Source organism: Hippocampus guttulatus, chromosome 9, assembly GCF_054856545.1.
Source record: "Hippocampus guttulatus isolate MCC_2025c chromosome 9, RoL_Hgut_1.0, whole genome shotgun sequence".
NCBI lineage: Eukaryota > Metazoa > Chordata > Actinopteri > Syngnathiformes > Syngnathidae > Hippocampus > Hippocampus guttulatus.
This window is the reverse complement of record NC_141269.1, coordinates 22692902-22715469: the sequence shown is the minus strand read 5'-3', so window position 1 is coordinate 22715469 and position 22568 is coordinate 22692902. Positions and strand designations below refer to the sequence as shown.

At 44.7% G+C, this 22568-nt stretch overlaps 1 protein-coding gene across 18 annotated transcripts in view; it reads left to right on the top strand.

Moving 5' to 3' along the window:
- The window catches only part of rims1b (regulating synaptic membrane exocytosis 1b), a 94008-nt gene that overhangs the window by 19788 nt on the left and 51652 nt on the right, over positions 1–22568 (top strand). For 15 of the 18 annotated variants that reach the window (XM_086119042.1, XM_086119057.1, XM_086119041.1 and 12 more), the window contains exons 2-4: positions 1934–2147; positions 12147–12167; positions 19169–19470. In XM_086119042.1, coding sequence (XP_085975168.1) covers positions 1934–2147; positions 12147–12167; positions 19169–19470 — 537 coding nt within the window. Of the gene's footprint in view, positions 1–1933; positions 2148–12146; positions 12168–18138; positions 18716–19168; positions 19471–22568 lie in introns of those variants that run through there. The other 3 variants (XM_086119040.1, XM_086119052.1, XM_086119050.1) reach the window with 3 other exon arrangements.

Genomic DNA, 22568 nt, shown 5'->3' with positions numbered 1-22568 from the left:
ATGCCGATGTCCAGCGGTTGGAGTTCTTTAGTCAAGCCTCCGGGAATAACGGCAAGCTCAGAGTTCATTTGCTTGACTTGGTTTTTCACCGCTGCTGTGAGATGGGCACGCATGCCAAAAGCATAACCGATGGCTTGAAGTTTGAACTGAGCTTCGTAGGCGTGTCTCTTTGTAGAATTTATTTTCGGGGGTTCTTAGAAACCAAAACCGAAGTTGTTTTGCAACAATGCACATAGCCACACTCTATACAGGTGTTGGTACCTGCTTGTCGCGTCCCTTTAGCGTCCACTTTCACGCCCACCCTTCACTGATTGGCGGACTTCTTCCCCGCATGCCTGTCACTCACGTCTGCCTTTTCTCGCTCTTTCTCTCCATTTATGTATATATACACGCCCACCCTTCACTGATTGGCCGACTTCTTTGCCGCATGCCTGTCCACAGTCACTTCCGCCTTTTCTCTATATAAACAGCGTGTCGGCTGTCAGTCAGGTTTTGGAACTCAGCGCATAGACAAGACGCTCCGCATCATAAGGCGTCCTGTCCATTTTGGAGAAAATTTTAGACTTTTAATGGCGCCTTATAGTCGTGAAAATACGGTATATATAAATGATGCTGTAATTTATTTATCTTACAAAAAAGTGCTTCATGCAGCTTTATGTGCTGTAAGCAGTATAAAAGCATGAGGAAAATGTGTCTCTAAGAACGGCAACAGCTGGTACACCGACACCCGCTGACACCGAGCAGTTGACGCCACAATGTTACCATGACAACCGGCCGTGAACCCTCTGTTTCTGACAGCTGTTCCCATGGAGCCTGGACTTGGCTGAGCCCTGGATTCCCATTGGCAGGATAGATAACTGCCTGCGGTCAAAGGTCATGTTAATGACGTAGCTACCATTTCAATTACGTCAATTACGTCCAAACCAGATCCCTGAACAGGGTACATATTATAGAAAAATAAATACATCTTAATTACCTTGAATATGAATAGTTTGGTCTCTGGAGTGCCTTCCCACCCATGTGGTGAAATTACACAACCATGGAAATGTTTACATTGAAAGCTGCCCATTTCCCATAAATGTGAGTGAGAAGCTGATTCAAATATGTTTGGAACACTTTGGCCAATTGACGAAATGCTGCTGCCCACACTGAGTTTCTCTGCCCATGACATATTTGCTTGCCTGAGGGAAAATCCACTATTTTTGAGCAAAGAACTGGTACTTGTAGGACTGGGACATTAATCAATTTAACCTCTAAATTGTTGTTTGTTTGTTTGTTTGTTTGTTTGTTTTTGAAGGGGCAGGTGTCACAAAAAATGCATTTCTTCCCTTTCGTGGCTTCTGTAGCCTTCTGACACACACTGTTTTAAAGACAGGGCGGCTAAAAGAGAGAAGCTTCTTTACTAAAGCCTCTATCCCACTGAGAGGCGAACAACTGCAACTGTTGGCGAATGTAGAAAAATGCGCATTTACGTCAGAGTTCATCTGGGTTTGTTTTCAAGGTCGCAAATGTTCGCAAAACGTTGGGCAGCATGAAGTCTACTTCCCATGGTTGAAGAATTTAGGCTGCAAATACCCCTCCATCACCTAAGTGCCTCATCAGAGACGCTTTTCACTGTGAGGGTGACAACGTCGTAATGGGCAGTATGCTTCAGTGGTATAGTGGTCGTCCGGATTGAACCCAGAGGTTGTGGGTTCGATCATCTGCGCTTGGGACCATGTCGTCGTGTCCTTGAGTAAGAAACTGAACTCCTGAAGCCCTACTAAAGAGTTAAACTGAGCCAAAGTCTCAGTTAATTGTATTTTTTTGTTTGTTTTTTTGGTACGTCATTCATCTATTCCTAAAATATTTGTCACTTTTATTTATGAGGATGTTTAAAAAGGATCTATGAAGTTTGTCAACTTGATAAAAAGTTCCTCTCCTTTTCTCACAGAACACTGCACCAGCAGTTTGAGAGCTATAAACAGGAGGTGCGTCGCATCGGGGCGGAGACACGGCGTCAGCAGACCCAGCAAAAGGACGACGCACCCACCTGCGGCATTTGCCGTAAGACCAAGTTTGCAGATGGCTGCGGTCACTTGTGCTCCTACTGCCAAACCAAATTCTGTGCCCGTTGTGGAGGCCGAGTCTCCCTGCGCTCCAACAATGTGAGAATACTAAACATCTCTTCTGCCACTTTTGACTGCCATTCATATATTCATCATTTCTGCTTTTGCTGCTCGACAACCATCAATTTATCCTCTGCTTCTTTGTTTCCTGGTCACACTTTGGTAAACCAAAGCGTGTTGGAAGTATGTCTTGGGACCACTCCAATTGGCCCTTAAGCCCGTATGCCACTGAGGGCCGGAGGTTTGTGAATGTTGTCGGAGGTAGTGGATGTTGAGTTCTCATCATCGATCCTTCTAGGTCACAAATATTCACCAAATGTTTGCCATCAGTCTTGATGGTTTTGTTATGTTGTAAGGAAACTTGTTCATACACTCACAAATGTTGGCCCCTCATTGGGGTACGGGCTTTAGACTAATTCCTTTTTTTTAAAGGTGGAGTGTTGTGGAATGGTTTAAAAAAATTGAACACTGAACCTCACTTTTTATTGTATTACATGTGTCTTTTTCTGTCTTGCGTTTTCCCATCATGCAAGCATTCAAGGCAGTGGCTCATCCCACAAATTACTGTGTCGAAACCAGTGGTTCTTAACCTTGTTACAGGTACCGAACCCAACCAGTTTCTATGCACATCCACCGAACCTTTAGTGAAAAATAAAAACATGATTCGAGAAGTGTTCCTTCAGTTTTGCCGGTGCGAGCCTTATAGATATGAAGTTGCTCAACTTATAGATAGGACGCTGAGTCCCTTCACGTTCCGTGATGGATGTGAATCCATGTTGTACATATTCGTCTGACCACTTTCTTTTTTTGCTCGACATAGCATGTCTTAAAACTTTTTTTTTACTATCACGGCAGTCACACTTTGACAACTGAGCAAACTAAATTTCCAGCAGCACTGATTGGACAAGCAATGTAATGTGATCAACTGCAGCCAGTGATGGCCAAGTGGGCGTGTAATAACTAATTGACATGTTGAGTTGGGTGTATCTTAACCTCCATGGCAGAGTCTCAGTCGAACCCCTGAGACTGATTCACCGAACCCCCGGGGTTCGATCGAACCCAGGTTAAAAACCACTGGTCTAAACCAAATCCAGGAGAGTGATGGCTGCAAATTTTTACAAAAACATGTTATTTGGACAGGTGCTTTGGGATACCAATCCAGTTAGTTTTGATGTTTCGCTTTTGAAAATTTCCAATGTAATTTAAGACCACTAACCATTTCTTTTGATCAGACTTCTTAACTTTAGAAACAACTGAATATGAAGGGTGTCGCGAAAAACCGATTTGAATCAGAAACGTGGTTTCGATTCAACCAAATTGAATCAAATCGTTTTAAAATGTGGCGTCCTTGAAACGTATCACAGCCCATAAATCGAGATTGGATCATCTTTAAGGAGTGCTGCACACAAGGTACAAATTGGTTTTAATTTGATTAACTTCAATTGTTTGCTCTTTGGAGAGATTTTGCATGTAAATAACCATGACAAAAGCTATAGCCATACCATATTGAAATGAATCGTAACTCCAGTGAATCAAAGCAAACCGAATCATTCAATTTGAAAACTTATCAAGATCCATATCTAGTTGTATTGGATTGGAAAGATGCACACGCCACTGAGTATATTATCTGAAGAAATTCGGCTACACCTCATCGCATTGCATAGTTTTGTTGTCTTTTCGCATCCACACAACATGTAAACATTAAAGTCAGAGGGACAATAATAATAGAGATCTGGACCTCGATAGACTCATAAGGGGTGTCCACACGGCACAAATTTGCTCCGGCGCCACACCGATGTATTTTGTTGTGATATATTTTACACCGGAGCAAATTTTGTGGAGCGGTCACACGTACAAATCCGTTGAGCGTGTCAGCACCGGCGCAGCGTCAGTGCAGCTCCACTTGCGGTCACACGGCAGTTTCTGCAGCGGAGCAAAATGACAGAAAACAAATGAGCTGTCGTGTTGGTTCTTTTTAAAACTTTTACACAACTCAAGCAACTACTGTACAGGCACGTCCTTCTCCTTCTCGGTCTCCGTGCCTTCAGCTCGAGAGTGACTGCCCCCGAAAACGTAAATCAACGATGACTTCAATGACTCCGTGAGTCGTCACCTTACCGTGGTGGAGGGGTTTGTGTGTCCCAATGATCCTAGGAGCTAAGTTGTCTGGGGCTTTATGCCCCTGGCAGGGTCACCCATGGCAAACAGGTTCTAGGTGAGGGGCCAGACAAAGCACGGCTCAAAGACCCCTTATGATGATAAAAATATATGGACCAAGGTTTCCCTTGCCCGGACGCGGGTCACCGGGGCCCCCCTCTGGAGCCAGGCCTGGAGGTGGGGCTCGTTGGCAAGCGCCTGGTGGGCGGGCCTACACCCATGGGCACACGGGCACAGCCCGAAGAGGCAACGTGGGTCCCCCTTCCCATGGGCTCACCACCCATGAGAGGGGCCAAAGGGGTCGGGTGCAATGTGAGCTGGGCGGCAGCCAAAGGCGGGGACCCTGGCGGTCCGATCCTCGGCTGCAGAAGCTAGCTCTTGGGACATGGAATGTCACCTCTCTGGCAGGGAAGGAGCCCGAGCTGGTGTGTGAGGCAGAGAATTTCCGACTGGATATAGTCGGACTTGCCTCCACACACAGCCTGGGTTCTGGTACCAGTTCTCTCGAGAGGGGTTGGACTCTCTTCCACTCTGGAGCTGCTCACGGTGAGAGGCGCAGAGCAGGTGTGGACATACTCATTGCCCCCCGGCTCAGTGCCTGTACATTGGGGTTCACACCGGTAGACGAGAGGGTTGCCTCCCTCCGCCTTCGGGTGGGTGGACGGGTCCTGACTGTTGTTTGTGCATATGCACCAAACAGCAGCTCAGCATACCCACCCTTTTTGGAGTCCTTGGAGGGTGTGCTGGAGAGTACTCCTGCTGGGGACTCCCTTGTTCTGCTGGGGGACTTCAATGCTCACGTGGGCAATGACAGTGAGACCTGGAGGGGCATGATTGGGAGGAACGGCCCCCCCGATCAGAACTCGAGTGGTGTTTTGTTATTGGACTTCTGTGCTCGCCACGGATTGTCCATAACGAACACCTTGTTCAAACATAAGGGTGTCCATATGTGCACTTGGCACCAGGACACCCTAGGCCGCAGTTCGATGATCGACTTTGTAGTTGTATCATCGGATTTGCGGCCGCATGTTCTGGACACTCGGGTGAAGAGAGGGGCGGAGCTGTCAACTGATCACCACCTGGTGGTGAGTAGGCTCCGATGGTGGGGGAAGATGCCGGTCCGTCCTGGCAGACCCAAACGTATTGTGAGGGTTTGTTGGGAGCGTCTGGCGGAATCCCCTGTCAGAAGGAGTTTCAACTCCCACCTCCGACAGAGCTTTTCCCATGTTCCGGGGGAGGCGGGGGACATTGAGCCCGAGTGGACCATGTTCCGTGCCTCTATTGTTGAGGCGGCCAATCTGAGTTGTGGCCGTAAGTTGGTTGGTGCCTGTCGTGGCGGCAACTCCCGTACTCGCTGGTGGACACCAGCAGTAAGGGATGCCGTCAAGCTGAAGAAGGAGTCCTATCGAGCCTTTATGGCCTGTGGGACCCCAGAGGCAGCTGACGGGTATCGACTGGCCAAGCGGAACGCAGCTTCGGTGGTCGCCGAGGCAAAAACCCGAGCGTGGGAAGAGTTCGGTGAGGCCATGGAAGCCGACTTCCGGACGGCTTCGAGGAAATTCTGGTCCACCATCCGACGCCTCAGGAGGGGGAAGCAGTGCACCACTAACACTGTGTACAGTGGGGATGGGGCGCTGCTGACTTCGACTCGGGACGTTGTGAACCGGTGGGCAGAGTACTTCGAATACCTCCTCAACTCCACCAACACGCCTTCCTTGGAGGAAGCAGAGCCTGGGGACTCTGAGGTGGGCTCTCCTATCTCTGTGGTTTAAGTCACCGATGTGGTTAAAAAGCTCCTCGGTGGCAAGGCCCCAGGGGTGGATGAGATCCGCCCGGAGTTCCTCAAGGCTCTGGATGTTGTGGGGCTGTCCTGGCTGACAGGCCTCTGCAACATCGCGTGGTCAACAGGGAGAGTGCCTCTGGATTGGCAGACCGGGGTGGTAGTCCCTCTTTTTAAAAAGGGGGACCGGAGGGTGTGTTCCAACTACAGAGGGATCACACTCCTCAGCCTCCCTGGTAAGGTCGATTCAGGGGTGCTGGAGAGGAGGGTCCGTCAGGAAGTCGAGCCTCAGATTGAGGAGGAGCAGTGTGGTTTTCGTCCCGGCCGTGGAACAGTGGACCAGCTCTACACCCTTAGCAGGGTCCTCGAGGGTATGTGGGAATTCGCCCAACCAGTCTACATGTGTTTTGTGGACTTGGAGAAGGCGTTTGACCGTGTCCCTCGGGGAGTTCTGTGGGGGGTGCTTCGTGGGTATGGGGTACCGAACCCCCTGATACGGGCTGTTCGGTCACTATACCACCGATGTCAGAGTTTGGTTCGCATTGCCGGCAGTAAGTCGGAATCGTTTCCAGTGGGGGTAGGACTCCGCCAAGGCTGCCCTTTGTCGCAGATTCTGTTCGTAACCTTTATGGACAGAATTTCTAGGCGCAGCCGAAGCGTTGAGGGGGTCCGTTTTGGGGGCCTCAGAATTGCATCCCTGCTTTTTGCAGATGATGTGGTGCCGTTAGCTCCTTCAAACAGGGCTCTCCAACTCTCACTGGAGCGTTTCGCAGCCGAGTGTGAAGCGGTTGGGATGAAGATCAGCACCTCCAAATCTGAAACCATGGTCCTCAGTCGGAAAAGGGTGGAGTGTCCCCTCCGGGTCGGGGAGGAGATCTTGTCCCAAGTGGAGGAGTTCAAGTATCTTGGGGTCTTGTTCACAAGTGGGGGCAGGAGGGAGCGGGAGATCGACAGGCGGATCGGTGCAGCGTCTGCTGTGATGCGGACGTTGTATCGGTCTGTCGTGGTGAAGAAGGAGCTGAGCCAAAGGGCGAAGCTCTCAATTTACCGGTCGATCTACGTTCCAACCCTCATCTATGGTCACGAGCTATGGGTCGTGACCGAAAGAACGAGATCCCGGTTACAAGCGGCCGAAATGAGTTTTCTTCACAGGGTGTCCGGGCTCTCCCTTAGAGATAAGGTGAGAAGCTTGGTCATCCGGGAGGGGCTCAGAGTTGAGCCGCTTCTCCTCCACATCGAGAGGAGCCAGATGAGGTGGCTTGGGCATCTGATTCGGATGCCCCCTGAGCGCCTCCCTGGTGAGGTGTTCCGGGCATGTCCCACCGGGAGGAGACCCCGAGGAAGACCCAAGACACGCTGGAGAGACTAGAGCTGGAAGAAGTAGCTAGGGAGAGGAAGTCTGGGCTTCCCTGCTAAAGCTGTTGCCCCCGCGACCCGGCCACGGATAAGCGGTAGATGATGGATGGATGGATGGACTTCAATGACACTCAGAAAAGCAAACATGTAATGCGCCAAACAGAAAATCAAGAGAGGAAATCACAAAATAAATTCTATGAGGGGCGGGGGGTTTTGAACACACAACAAAGGAACAAACTACACAAACAACTCCGAGACAGTCCAGTCTCCTACAAAAGGAAAGATGACGTTTGGGGACTATCCCCCCCCCCCCCCCCCCTGTTCTAGTTGAGATGGTATAACCCAAGAGGTGCTTGCTACTGTTACCAGCCAAGCCTTGTGTCGTTATTAAACAAACACATGACGGAAGTCCGACAGAGCACGAAAGCAACGCATTCTCGCCGTACGTAATCAACTCTTCTCGAGCATTTGCTCTGGAGCAAAATGGAGAGTTCACACGTGCAAATTTACATCGGTGCTGCTCCGCAAACGAGCATTTGCTCTGGAGCAAATTTTTAAACCACCTCCCTAAGGTGGATCAAATTTGCTCCGGTGTAAGCTGTTTTCCGGGGCTACCTCGGAGCAAATTTGCACGTGTGACCGCTCCACTGGCACAGCACTGGCGTAGCACCGGAGCAAATGTTGCCGTGTGAACACCTCTATAGTCGTTTACATAGGTATCATTATGGGATCATGAAATGACAAAGCAGAACTAAAAACACAGCTACTATTGTTCATTGCTCATCAATCCTCACAGCATACATGTTAGTGCTATTTTAAGACCCGCTTCTTCCATCCAATCTGTGAGCTTTCCTCCAAACCAAGAGAGAGGACTCCTCCTGGGGTGTCGTTGGCCAAGAAACTATTACCACTGTGCCTGCTGGTGCCCAATCTGCTCAGGATTCAACCAAGCCAGCGAGCCTTGACTCACACTGTGACCAAATGTAGGCTGAACTGGAAGGCGAGTCAGAACAGGAGATAATTACGTTTGGCTTCGTTTCTGAAATCTTTGATACAGTTCTTAGAACAGACACTCTGTTACGAGAGAATCAATTGATGAGTGAATTAATCAAGGAAACTGATTTAACAAACGGTCATGAAGGGAGACTGACCTGAAACTGAAGAGATGAGCATGTTGTGCGGGCACTCCACAAAGGCTCGATAGATGTACCAGGAAGTGGGTTGGTGGAGACACACACAATGTAGAGCAGCTTCTAGGTCCTGGTTGGCTCATTTATTCTGGCCATTAGTCCGTTGGTGATGACCAAAGCATCGACGAGCCGTGGCTCCCAAGGCTTGACAAAAATGTTTCCAAACCTTTGACACAAATTGGGGCCCTGTTAGAACACAAGGTCCACTGGGATCCTGTGAATCTGAAACATGTGGGTAATCAGGAGCTTGGCGGTTTCAAGAGCTGAAAGGAGTTTGGGCAGAGCCAAGAAATGGGCTAGCTTAGAAAACTTATCAACAACGGTGAGTATGACGGTTTCCCAGAATTGATGAAAGCCCTAGTGTAATTTTGTTGGTGTGATCAGCTATCACACTCACTATCTCCAGCCTGTTAGAACGTCGAATATTGTCAATCACTCGGTTCGATTCCGACAGTATCAGGTCGAACTTAAACAGGTTTTGGAAATCATCAGTCACTATCCGACTTACAGTTGCCGAGCTGGGTGGGCTGGCGTAGAAGCAGGCACCCGTTTAGACTCGTCACATCTCTCCTCCAGACTCAGTCGACCAACTCCCAATTGCATTGGTTCCTCCACTGGGGTGGTAGGCACAAGGCTTTGCTGGCGTTCTGGATGGGGGGTTCACGATCAATGTGGGGGTACGTCATCCGGGGGTGCCCCATTACACGCTCCCAGTGTATCTCTCTCTCTCTCTCTCTCACTTGATTGTCTAGACGTATGGCCAAACTGATGAGTTCCTCCAAGTGAGAAGAATCGTCTCGGATGGCCAGCTTGTCTTGAATAGGGGAACTCCAACCATGGCGGAAAATGCTGCGTAGCGCGTAGTCATTGAAGCCACTCTCCATCGCAAGTATGCGAAACCTGATAGACTAGTCAGCGACAGATTGATTCCCCTGAACACAGTCAAGGAGTTGGGAGTGGAACCCGGGTCGTGGAAACTCAGCAATGAAGTCTGGGATAGAGGACCAGAAAGCCGGTCATGTGTTGCTCACGGTCATAACCCAAGAACTAGCCTGGTCAATCAAGAGACTCATAAAAAAAAAGAAAAATGCAACTTTGGCGCTATCATGGTTATACATGGAGGGTTGCTGGTCAAAAATGAGACTGCACTGACATAGACCAGGTTCAACTCCACAGCATGACGGATGATGATGATGATGATGATCAGGTGCGTGCTTGGAAGAAACGCCCTCCGATCCTGCGAACTACAAGAAAAAAACAAACAGAACCATGACAAAAATAAAATAACTCAGTGAACTACAAAGAGATGGATGATCCTACATTCGGCATTAGCGTCATTGCTACTTGCAAATGTGACTTATCAAACGACACGATTGATTGCTGCTTTCATCCGGTGGCTGCCGCCTAGTTATTAGCGACTAAACTGCTAATCTTTACGTGGAAAGATGATGTGGTTGCATTTTTCTGCTTTCCACTTGATCTTTTGGGTGCTACTTCTTCAAATGATTCAACAGGTTTTTCGTAATTCCTTGTTTTTGATGACATACTGTGAGAGGAATCTATGAGCAAAATTGTATCATGTTTAAAGTTTCATATAATTTGGGCACGTCTAAACGTTTGGTTGCGTATCCAGCACCCCCAAATGCCTGTGCACAAAGGCGCCGGCCACCTGGCCGGAGGGCTGTTGAAGTCCACAATTAGCATATCAATGCAGGTGGGCGATCAGAGGAGAGAGGGCTAGACTTGGTCACAAAGGGGGAATGAATAATTCGGGAACAGCGGTTGAACAACAAAAGAGGATTTGAGAACACCCGTCGCGCCCAGGCGACATTTATCGTCCGCAAAGGCTGCAACATGCTGATTCAATGTAGACCAGACAGAAAGGCGCCAACGTACCGGTGATTCAAAGCTTAAACCCAGGTGACCAATCACTACCGAGGGGCCGGACCGGGGGTGCGGTATGCAGATATTGGGGGCAGTGTTTATCTTGTATTTTGCATATGTTACAATAAAAGGTCGAACTCGCGGAGGGGGGGTGGGCTCTGAGTGTGAATGCCGGGGCAACAACCGTCGTTCGCCCTCAGAGATTCCTCCCGCCGATATAGAAAACAATTTTCCCTGTGTGCCAAGTCATTTCTTTAACTTTGTCAGAGAAAAACTCGGACATACTGTATACCATGCACATACTCCTTCACGCACCTCTCGAGAAACCGCTAGGGGAGGAACTTCTCATGTCAAAATAGCTTCATCTTTGGAAGTCATGCCTGCCCTTCAGCTGCGTGTTTTGCTGTATGTTTGCTCAATTTGTTATCATTACTTTCTGTTTATTGCTTCTGCTTCTGTATTGGCGAATTCTGTTTATTTCAACATGCAAACCGATGTTAGGAGGAGGACTCTGACTGCATAGCGTCATGCACATTTCCGCCACTTCTGAAGGAGTAAATTTGCTCACAGCTCGCAGGTCTGTGTCTCTGCTGCCCGGTACCAAATGGGCCTTGGCCTGGTACCAGTTTGCCTGTATTGGGTTGCCAGTACTGTAAATAAGTGGGTCATCGAAGCAGAAAAAAAGCCTTTTCGAACCGAGGTATCTGAATTCCTCAAAGACTCGTTTTTTTCCTACATAAAATGATGTGAAAACCATTCGGCTCACGATGTGTTTTTCTCACCACAAATCAAACTTCCGAGTTTATTTTTCTTAAATTAATGCATTAGTCCCAAATGTGACAACACTTGCTCTGTTTAAGCTCCACTCTGTTCGCAGCCATCTTGTTCGTGGAAGCAGTGCAGATCAGCGTGTGGGAGAGACTTTGAATTAGAGTGTAGTAAAATAGCTAAAAACAATTTCTCCTGACAAATTGATTTGATTGATCCTTTTCCAAGTAGAAGGTCATGACAAGCACATCACTGCAGCCATTCCTGTCAATGTTCACATACTATGCCATCCACTTTCATCTGTCTTTCACTCAATTTTAAGGGAGCTCTAATCTGGAGAATGTCATTGCCAAATGTTTGCAGCACCTTTTCTACCTCTTGCTTTGCTTTCTTCTCCCCGTATCTGTCCACTGTATAATTCACAAATTCAATGTCTATATGTCCTTTTCTTTTCATGTTTATTGGATTCCTCCTTTTTTCTCTCGCTCCACTACCCTATTCACTTCTCCCAATTCTCACTGCAACCTGGACCGCATGCCACAAAGGAGGACAAAGTGGTTAGCATCTTTTTTTGTGTTCTCTGTGTGATGTGACTGGAATGTTTTATTACTTCAAAGTGAAACCACTGCTGGCATTAAATGTAGACCAAGAGCACATTCACTCTAGGATTCACATTTGATTTTTCACTCTTCTTTTACTCTTATTAAAAAATAGTAGCAAAGGCAAGAGATGTGTGTTTGGAGGGTTGCTATGTGGACAGTGTGATGCTTTACTCTTATTGCGTCACTCCATGTAGTTTTGTCAGTGTTGGTTTGTCAGGAGTGAAGACTCCTGCTCTCACAATTCAGAAATTTAACCCATGACTAATACTTCATTTATTGTTTGTCTCCTCCCCCTGCAAAGTGTATCATAGTGAAGGATAGGGTAAGGCCTCCTGGGTGATGGACTTGATGCATGACTTTCATGATTTCCCTCCTTCACATTTGGCTCTGTATTCATTCACAGATGTGTGGATAAGAATCCAATCCAACTGTCTTTAAGAAATGGAAGGTCAAGTTGTCCCATCATTGATCTCATTCTGAGAATGAATGCAGACCCTGAAATTTCAATTGGCAAAGTGAGCATGAGCACTGACATAGGATGTCTGCCGGGGCAGTGACTCTTCTGACAAATCCTGACCCTTTCCAACGGCCGCAGGCATGACAGTCCCACGGTGCGAGGTTTGAGGGAATTTTGATAAATGTATACATCTTTTAAAATATTGGGTTGGGAGATTAACATTTTCCTGGCATGGAACTAAACTTTGATATTAATGATGTATATTAATGCAATGACCACTCATGCCTGTGCATGCTGCCCCTGCTTGTTTTTGAAACCAGCTCTGCTTTGAATTGGACAGTGTGTATAATATCTATGGTACTGTACATGTTGCTATTTAAGATCAATAATAAGAACAATAATAACTTTTTGCATTGGTTTGCAATGGTGTGTCCACATTTTATATGACTTGGTGCGCAACATACAAGCTAGGTGCACTCCAATTTTCAACTGCATCACAAGCCTTAGTTTTTAAAACCTTTTTTTTTTTAAACTGGAATGATATATTTTCCCAGAAAATCGTGATAAATGGTACATGATAAAGACGGCCCGGAAGGTCCAGTGGTTAGCGCATTGACCTCACAGTGCAGAGGTACCGGGTTCAATTCCATCCACAGCCTCCCTGTGTGGAGTTTTCATGTTTTCCCCAGGCCTGCGTGGGTTTTCTCTGGGTACTCCGGTTTCCTCCCACATTCCAAAAACAGGCCTACTCCTACAACGGGAGGCACGATTCCGAGTATTCTCGTGTTCTGTGCATACATCACAGGTGAGTTTAGTGATACGCCCTTCGGACGATTCATACGAAAAATCTGACTGCCATTCCCATTTCTTAAATGTCGTAATTAGTAGACCTTTTTGTGTTTTTTTCGCCGCCATCTCAAACTGTCATTCACGTGCTTTCTCCATTCGCGGACTAAAATAGCAACCCGCATGCTCACATAACGTTATCTGGTCCGACGCCCCCAACACTGAAAAAAACAAAACAAAAGTAAATCAGAAGAAACACACTCACAAACCACACGACAAACACGCATGAGAGATTCGATCGCGTACAGTCAACTCGTGTGCGGTGACTTTTATGGGAAACGATTTTTCGGTACCGTCAAAATGACGCCACAGAAACAATACGCTACCGGTAACGATCGTTACCGTGAAATCCTTAGGCCTGAAAAACATGCATAGCAAGCTGATTGAACACTCAAAATTATCCCTAGGTGTGAGTGTGAGCCTGGATGGTTGTTCGTCTCTGTGTGCCCTGCGATTGGCTTGCAACTGGTTCAGGATGTCCCCCGTCTACTGCCCGAAGACAGCTGAGAGAGGCTCCAGCACCCCCCGCAACCCTTGTGAGGATAAGCTGATCGGTAAATGGATGGTTGGATGGTACACGATAAAATTGCCTTAGTAATTTTTACAAAGTCAAATTGTTTTCCTTCCAAGAGATGCACAGTATCTGAGTGAGTGCAACATGCAAGAATTTTTTTTATTATTATTATTGTTTTTTTTTTGCAATCATCGAATGAAAATGGATCATACAATGTTCAAGTTTCACGTGAACAATAGATTTGAAGTGCTCTTTCAGTCAAACATAGGAAGTATGTGTGTAGTATTAACCACACAAAAAAAGAGAAAATATGTACACATTGTGATAGTGCATGCAAAATTGTATGTGTTGTCAAAAAGTAAGCAAAGCCCATCATTTTTCAATAAACAAATAATACAGAAAACACTTTCCCTTTGAGGAGTTCATCATGTAATGAAAATTGAATTAACAGCTGCAATTGCCACCGAGTTGGTGGATGGAAGCATTTAAGAATGCACTAATTTTTTTTAAGGGTGGCAAATTCGTCGATTACTCTGTTGGCATTAAGTGCATCGAGGCTCATGACTTGACTTTGCTCTGTAATACTTTTGAAGTTGCAGAGATTACATTTCGGTGCATGTGTCCCTAAAAGGTTGAAGGAAAACTTTACTGAACGAAATTTAAATTGAATAAAAGTATTATTAATGTCCTAGTCATATCTTGGATGGGATCATTCATCCTATATTTATCTCTTGGCTCTCTCCACCTTCAAATCATTACTTTCCCAAATAAATTGTCATGTAATATAAGTCGTATAGGATGCACTTTGCCTGAAATGCTTCATATTTCACATCCACGTTGAGTTCGATATGATTTCTAGACTTTCTGCATCACTAATGGATTTATTATGTGAAATCCTTTATGCTCATATATTATAAAGATGTCACTGTTTTAGTTGCGATCTCAATTAATGCCCTGATTCCTATACTGCAGTTCAATATGGACTGTGGAGTGACATCATTAGTCCATTGTTGTTATTGTTATTATTATCCACCGATGACAATCATAAGTGAACGAGCTCAGCTATGTTTCATGGTGCATTAAGTTCACTCTCGCACCTCTTTCATCCTCATGTAAACAGCCAGGAGTTTCACAATGCATTTCAGACTACAGTCCCGGTACCAGTAATTAACAAGCTATCGAGGAGTAGCATGGGACTTTTCTGATGTGAGGCACGTGGTAACTAATTGTTACTAATTGTGCCAGCGTCTGTACAGGCAGTGTCTAATATCGTCACAAGGGTATTGTTGGGCTGTACTTGGAGTGAAAAGGACAGCCGAAATGATGACAGGCAGCTTTCTTTGCTGATTTTAAATGGACTAATACAGCACTATTTATTTTTTAAAAAGAGACTACAGTTTGATACACTGCTCACCAAACCATGACCACAGTATCGAGCAATTCGATACAGACACATGTATCCCTAAAACACATAAACAGAGAGAGAGAGAGAGAGAGAGAAAGAGAAAAAGTGTGTGTGTGTGTGTCTGTGTTTTATGGAGTTACAAGCACCCAAGAGGAAATTTGGAGCACAAAAGCATGCTTTACTACCAAATATTTTGACTGGTTTTGTTCCCTCTTGATAGTTGTGTTTAATTTAATTTTTATCTTGAATCAATTTGATTGTTTTTTCCTGTTTTAAAGCCATAAAAAATAATAAATCATCAATAGACAAATATAAAATACAAACCTTGTGATTTGCCCATACAGGACATTATGTTTAAAAAAACATGAGTGTACAATATTAAAACCTCACTGCTGGGAGCTGACTTTGAGGCCTGTTCTCCAACCCAAGTCGGTGACACGCGATTTCGGGGCCGAAGTAGGTAGTCTCTGCCACATTATAAAAATACCAATCCCACACATCTAAATAACATTATAAAAACTAAAGGGTTAGACGGCACAATGGATGTTTTTAAATTATACTATCCATCCATCCATTATCTAATCTGTTTGTCCTTACACGGTTCGCGGGCGTGCTGGAGCCTATCCCAGGTGTCTTCCGGCAGCAGGGTGGGGACACCTGCTTTTTCCAGCCAATCGCAGGACACACACACGCTCACACTCACACCTAGGGACAATTTTAGGGCATTCAATCAACCTACCATGCACGATTTGGGGATGTATTTGGAAACCTGAGTACCCAGAGAAAACCCACGCAGGCACGGGCAAACTCCACACAGGAAAGCCGGAACAGGAATCAAACAATGCACCTAAAACAGTCATCAGCCGTGGCCCCATCTGCATGCCTGTGGGTGAGTGGAATGGTCCTAATATTCGCCTCACAGCTTCAGGGGGCTTCACGAGTCTGCCTCAAGGGTTGGTTTGTCCCTTGGAGTGAACCTTACTATTCAGGGTATATGAGTCAGACAGTAGAAGGGGAAACCCTGCTGTGTGAAAGCGTAATCCACAAAAAGCCATGTTGATCTTACAACATAGAGCAGCTATTCCCGTAATTATGTCAGCCCTCTCTTGACTGATCCCTTCCAATTGCATCACTGTATACATGTAAACTTTTCGACAAATGTGTTGATTTAAAAAAAAAATCAAATTAATTTCTGGACATTGAAGCAGAACATTTCTCTGACAAGCTACTCACTCTGCTGTTGCTTGTGCTCAAGCTTGTTAGTGGTGAGTGATTATTCATGTATTTTCCTGTCAACACTGACAGTCTGTCTGTCGTCTTTTTAGAGGAGCACTGCCTCCCAGTGGAGAGCAGTCAGCCACTGGTTCCTGAAACACACATGACTGTAAACACACGTACACACATGCATGCAGTAAAACATTTTTGGAAGCGTCATCAACACATTTAATCATAGCTCAATTATCTTTTCCACTTCTGTTGATGAAAGTCAAGCCAAGCCATTTTATATTAGAGCTGGCACCTATTGGCCAAGTTAAAGTTTGCTTAAAAATTGTTACATTGCTGTACATATAAATTCTGGAAGATTTTCTACATCATATCACTTTATCATTCATTTTTAGCAACTGCATTGTTGCATGTATCCTACATCAGCCGTCCCCAAACATTTTTGCCCCACGGACCGGTTTAATGTCCGAAAATATTTTCAGGGACCAACCAGCCTTTAAGGTGTGGCAGATAAATACAACAAAATAATTTCATATGACCTGCATGAAAACGGTGTTATTTTCTAAAAAAAATAATAAACAGGAATCATGACAAGAGGAACGTCTTATCTGACCGCAACACTCTCTGGTCTTTATGGTAACATTTAAATGTGTTATCAAAATAACATACACCGCAAATACAAAGTGCATGAAAAATACGACTCACCATGGCCGCATATTATGCACAGCGGGCTTGGTGCGTGGGAATCTCCCGCTGAGATAAATCCGTATTTGAAGTAGGATTCCTGCTTCTTTCTATTAAATGTAGCCTTTTTTAAGTCATAGGTTCCTCTTCTGTCTCCTGGCTGGGCCTTTTCCCCTTCCCAAAGAAGCTTTCCACAGACGTTAGTTTTTTACTCATTTTGCTAGCTGCTGCGTTTCTTTTTAGCACGTGATCGGGAAGCGTGCCTTGACCTGTGTTAGACGGATGTAACAGAGAATCTTTTAGATTCCGAAATAAATAAAATGGAATTAATGTAATTTATTTATTCTGTCTGTGCAGCCCGGTACCAAATGACCCACGGACCAGGACCGGTCCACAGCCCAGGGGTTGGGGACAAAACATTGTATAGATACATACACTATCCTAAGCAAAAGTATTCCATTAGCAATGCCATAATTACCTCATGTAATTTTGTCCAGACTCTTTATTAGAATACAATCAATGAACAAAAATAAAAAGGGAAATTACTGTATGGCTAATGGCTAAAATAAGTTCCCCCCCCCCCCCCCCCCCTCTCTCTGTCATGTTCAAGCTCATAGTGTGTAGCGTGAGAAATTGATGGCACCAGATGCTCTATTCTGGCATGCACATCAGATGACCACGTTGTAATCACATACAATTTCGCCTAGTAAATTCTATGTTATCATACTGTGATATTAGCAATGCAAAATGCCATTCATCGTTCAGATCTTATGTATTTTTACCAAATGAATGACCCAGTGCTTTGTCATCATTCTGCTCCATGTAAAATTCAATGCCCATATTGTTGCAGTAGATGTCTTCCTCTCTGATCCAGGCCTGTAGCTTCATTCATCTCATTTAGTGTTTTAATATTGCTCTTGAAGAACAAAGTACGGTACAGTACAGTGCAGTGAGTCATATTTAAGCGCAAGCGCCTGCCTGACATTATTTAATGGTAGTGAACTGACTCCTTAAAGGGGCAGATTGTACAAACTCAACTGCAATAAAGTTTGGATGTTGTGTTAAACATAAATAAAAGCAGAATACAATGATTTGCAAACTATTAAATGACTATGCTACAAAGATGAGATAGTTATTATTATTTTTAAATCTTGTCAACACATTACGGTGCCTTTCGGTTTCATCTCCATTCATTGTCATTGTGCCAAAAGGAATCATGGTGGAAACTGGGGCTGTATGTGAAAGTGAGAACGAGAAGCTTTTATTGTCATTTGATGATGAGTTAGAAAATAGTGAGGAGCTGAGAGGATTACTGGCCACTGATAATCTGCAGCCTCTCTTCTGACGTAAAGAGGTGGGGAAAGATATGAGAGCGGGACTGTGGTGTGTGGCTGGGTGGCTGCTTGTTCCTTCTGGGCCTTGTTGCCAGCTGATTTTAGATTAGTCGGGACATCCGCCATCTACGATTCAGGACAATTGTGCTTTGGCAAGCTTGATAGTAACTACGAAGATGACTGTTGCTTGGGAAACATCATCCAATGGGTTGCAGATTTATTTCATCGCAGTGCCCTGATTTTAACTTATGGCTCTAAAGTGGAATACAAGTGATCACCCTGTTTCACTGGTGCTCCGGATTTGTTTCTGAGAAATAAATGTTTGGATTAGAAATACAGAGGGAGATAAATCCTGCTTTTGTGCTGTCGGAGTGAGGCGATAACCTGTAACAATGCTTCCATGTGAGTATGTGATTTTGTCTTTCGGTCTGATTTAGAGGATGAGGAATTAAATGTGATCATTTTCACTGTCCATGACAAGCAATCATCATTTGTGATGGTATGTGGTGCTGCAGCAGGGCTGAATCACAGTAAAAGTGCATATATAACATAATTTTAATTATCTGTCTATTGAGTTGAAACCGACAGACTCCCTCAATATTTTGTTGCGTCAACAACATTCACATTATCATAATGAAATGCTTTATGCTTTATGTGAGTTACATTCACTGCATCAAAGACAGTGCTGTATTTCAATTACCTCAGAGAAACGGAGGTCTTCTTTCCTGTGCTTGTCCTCACTTTTTCATTCAGTGACAGTGTATTCGCGACAAAAAAATTGAACTAAACACTTTTTGAAAGAATGATGTTCTTTATTGAATTACCCTGTCAAACGTGTTTGCCCATTTAACCCCTACAGGTAATGTGGGTATGCAACCTGTGCCGTAAGCAGCAAGAGATTCTCACCAAATCAGGAGAATGGTTTTCAGAGTCAGGGGTGCAGCCTGGGAGCCTGGGCTCCACCTTGAATGACCCAACCAGGGTGGGCGAAGCCCAACGGGATAGGAAGCTGTTCCGCTCCAAGTCTCAAGTCCCGTCATCTACAACTACCAGCAATACTGAGCTGCCACCCAGGACGCAAGGACCCGCTGGTGGTACTTCCCCGAAGGCTCCAGACAACATGCCTGGTACTCGCTCTCAAAGTGTACCACCTCGAGAAAAGTACGATTCAATCCCCATTACAATGTATTGTAATTGTACATAAACTGCGTCTTGTGTGGAATTGATTGTTGAATGTTTTTTTTATCTTTGAAGCAAAACAATTACAGCAAAAAGGAACAGGAACTAACACAATGGGTTCCAAGAAGCTGGTCGAAAGCTCAATTGTTTTTAAATCGGAACACATTAAATTTCAAACTAGAACTGCCATTTGAGGCCATTAAGAAAAGAAATTTCTGTCGTGTGCTGCCGAAGAAAATTCACGTCATTGGTGTGTTTGAAAATGAATATGAAAGTCAACCAGAAGTCAGGCACACAGACCCCAAAACTATTTATTCCATGGCAGAATTATGTCAACATGCACCTCAGTAGTACGTACTGTAATTGACCATTAGTGAGAAGTTGATGTGCAGACACAGATGGTGAAGGACGGAGAAGTGATTATTGGTGAGAGGCGTACTTGTAATTGAAACCGACTTCTTCAGTGGACAGTTCATTGGAAATATATTTGGCGGATTCCTCTTTGATCCTACAGTGCAAATTGTAGAAAGAAGACTGGCTTGTCCACATTAGTAAAGAGACAAATGGTGCTTGTTTCAAGGTTTTTTGTCATTCTCAGTTGAAGTGTACTGTAAAAATGACCCATACAATGAAAGACAATCAAACATTGCATATTTAAACAAACATTTTCAACCAAACCATATAATTCTACCTTCCAAAAACTATCATACATTTTGAGGGAATTGTAAATTTTCAAAGAACGACTACATTAACACACATGGCGGAGAAATGCATATAAGCAGAGTGTTCACAGTAATGTCAAGCACACACTTGGACAGATTTGTTGGTCCCTCACTGTTAATAACGAAAAAAAAAATACGAATAAAATCCAAATGTGAAAATTAAGCAGTGAAAATAAGACATGATTATTTTTAAAAAACACAAATCATGAAAAAGACCTGGGCAAAAATGACGGTACGCCCAGAAAACAAATATAATTTGACGATAAGGTCATGTTCAACAAAGGTGTGTCCTCTAATTAGCTTCACAAGTACTATAAGCTTGTAAGCAGTCATTTGGCCTATTTAAAGGGTGACAAGTAGTCTGTGTGCTGTTTAGTGACATGGTGTGTAGACACACTAAACATGACCAGAGGAAGCGAAGGAGAGAGTTCTCTGAGGAGACAACAATGAAAATTATAGGCAAGTCCATTGCTGCCTGGCATGTTAAGACACAACCAGGTACTAAGCTGAATGCTCACAACTCTGAATTCTGACTGTCCTGTCAAAGTGTATTGTAAAAACCAAAACCAAAACTGTCACTTAAATATCTACAATTAATAGATCTAGAATGTATTTATTTGCTGTGTTTGGCTGGTGACCAGTTCAGAATGTGCCCTGCTTCTTGCACGAGGACGAGTGGAATAGGCTTCAGCACTCGCATCCCTAGTGAGGAAAAGCAGTTCAGAGAATCGATGGATGGATTTATTTGGAGACAAAATGCTTCAGCAGAGATGGGTGCACCAAATACATTTTGCTGGTACATTATTCATCATTCACTAGCTTGCCAGTCCGTCATCATTAGTCTGCCATTATTTCAGGCCAGACCAATTCGTTAATTGTCAGTCTGTCACTCAGTCATCATTATTTTAACCATGCTTTCATCATTACACTATTAAACATTTTGTTACCACTATTTTAGGATTCTCAGTAAAAAAACTATTTATAAGGGTAACATCACACAAACACGTCATTGTGTTGTGTCTGGTTCATTTCACTGTCTCTGTCAATTAGAGGTTTACTGGCTCTACAGTTAGGTCTACCACCATCAGTAGATATCTATGCATGATCTATAAAAGTCGAGAAATGCGGCGAAAAATAATTTAGCAAACACTTGATCAAACAGGGGTTGAAGACACACGAGAGACATTTATTTTGTTACAAGTTAAAACCGCACCGCAGAACCTGAAATTTCACCAAAGACAACTTTTCATTTCAGAAGCCAGCAGGCTACTGATACTACGCCGTGCGGTCACACAGACAATTCTGTAGTGTGTACGGGGCTAATAACCCCTACGTGCTACGCAAAACACTATTTGCCGAAGGTCGTCTTTGTCTTTCAGGTCAGTTTGGACAACAGCCGATATTTGCTTCCGTTGGTGCTTATTCCAATAGTATTTAAACTTTTTCCGTCAGTCCACTCACGAAATGACAGTCCATCAGTGATGGACTGATGACCTTTCTGTCAGTACTGCCCACTTGGTTTAAGTAGTAAAAGTTTTTAACGTGGAAATCACAATATAATATTCAAGCTTATTACCAGTAACTCTACTCCACTTGTGATGCATCACCATTATTTTTCAAGTCAAGTACACTTTTATTGTCAAATGCGCTGTATGTGCAACATACAGCACAGATGAAATTTCCTCCCTCTCAAACAGACAAGACAACAAGAGGGGCCGCTGTGGGTGCCCACACTGCCATCAAAAGAACAGTTAACATAAAATTCCAAATAATACAACACAACACATAAGAAACAGACAGTCGTGAAATCTTAACCACTTTTCCTACATACACTTTTTTGTTTGAAGCAGTTATAGACGAAAGAGAAGCGAATCAAAGTGTCCTTTTCACCAGTGGATCAAAGACGACATGCTGAAAATGTGCACACGTCTGCTACAAGCTAAGTTTGAAAGCAACAATAAGCTATAGCGCCAATTAACGAAAAAGAGATTGGCTCTCATCTCCTATCACATGTAAATCCGCTTCAATTCCAAGCCGCGTCTCCCAGTTCCACATACGCATCGGCGCTCTGCGCTGACGCTCCTTTCTTCTCATCATCGCAGCCGTAGACTGTCCAACAGCACTAACCTTTCTGCTGAAGAAAGCGGGGCTGTGAAAATGCTGCCCATTACAGGCGCAAAACACAATCGCCCCGGGGCGGTCCAGCAACGACAGTTAAATGGCACCGACATTCCTCCCAATCAAAAGCTGTTACATGCGTGCTGCCAAGAAGGTGCAACCACCAAGCACAGATTCTTCTTCTTTGACGAATGCCGTGGCCAAAAATGCTGAAACAAACCACATCAGGTCCACATGACG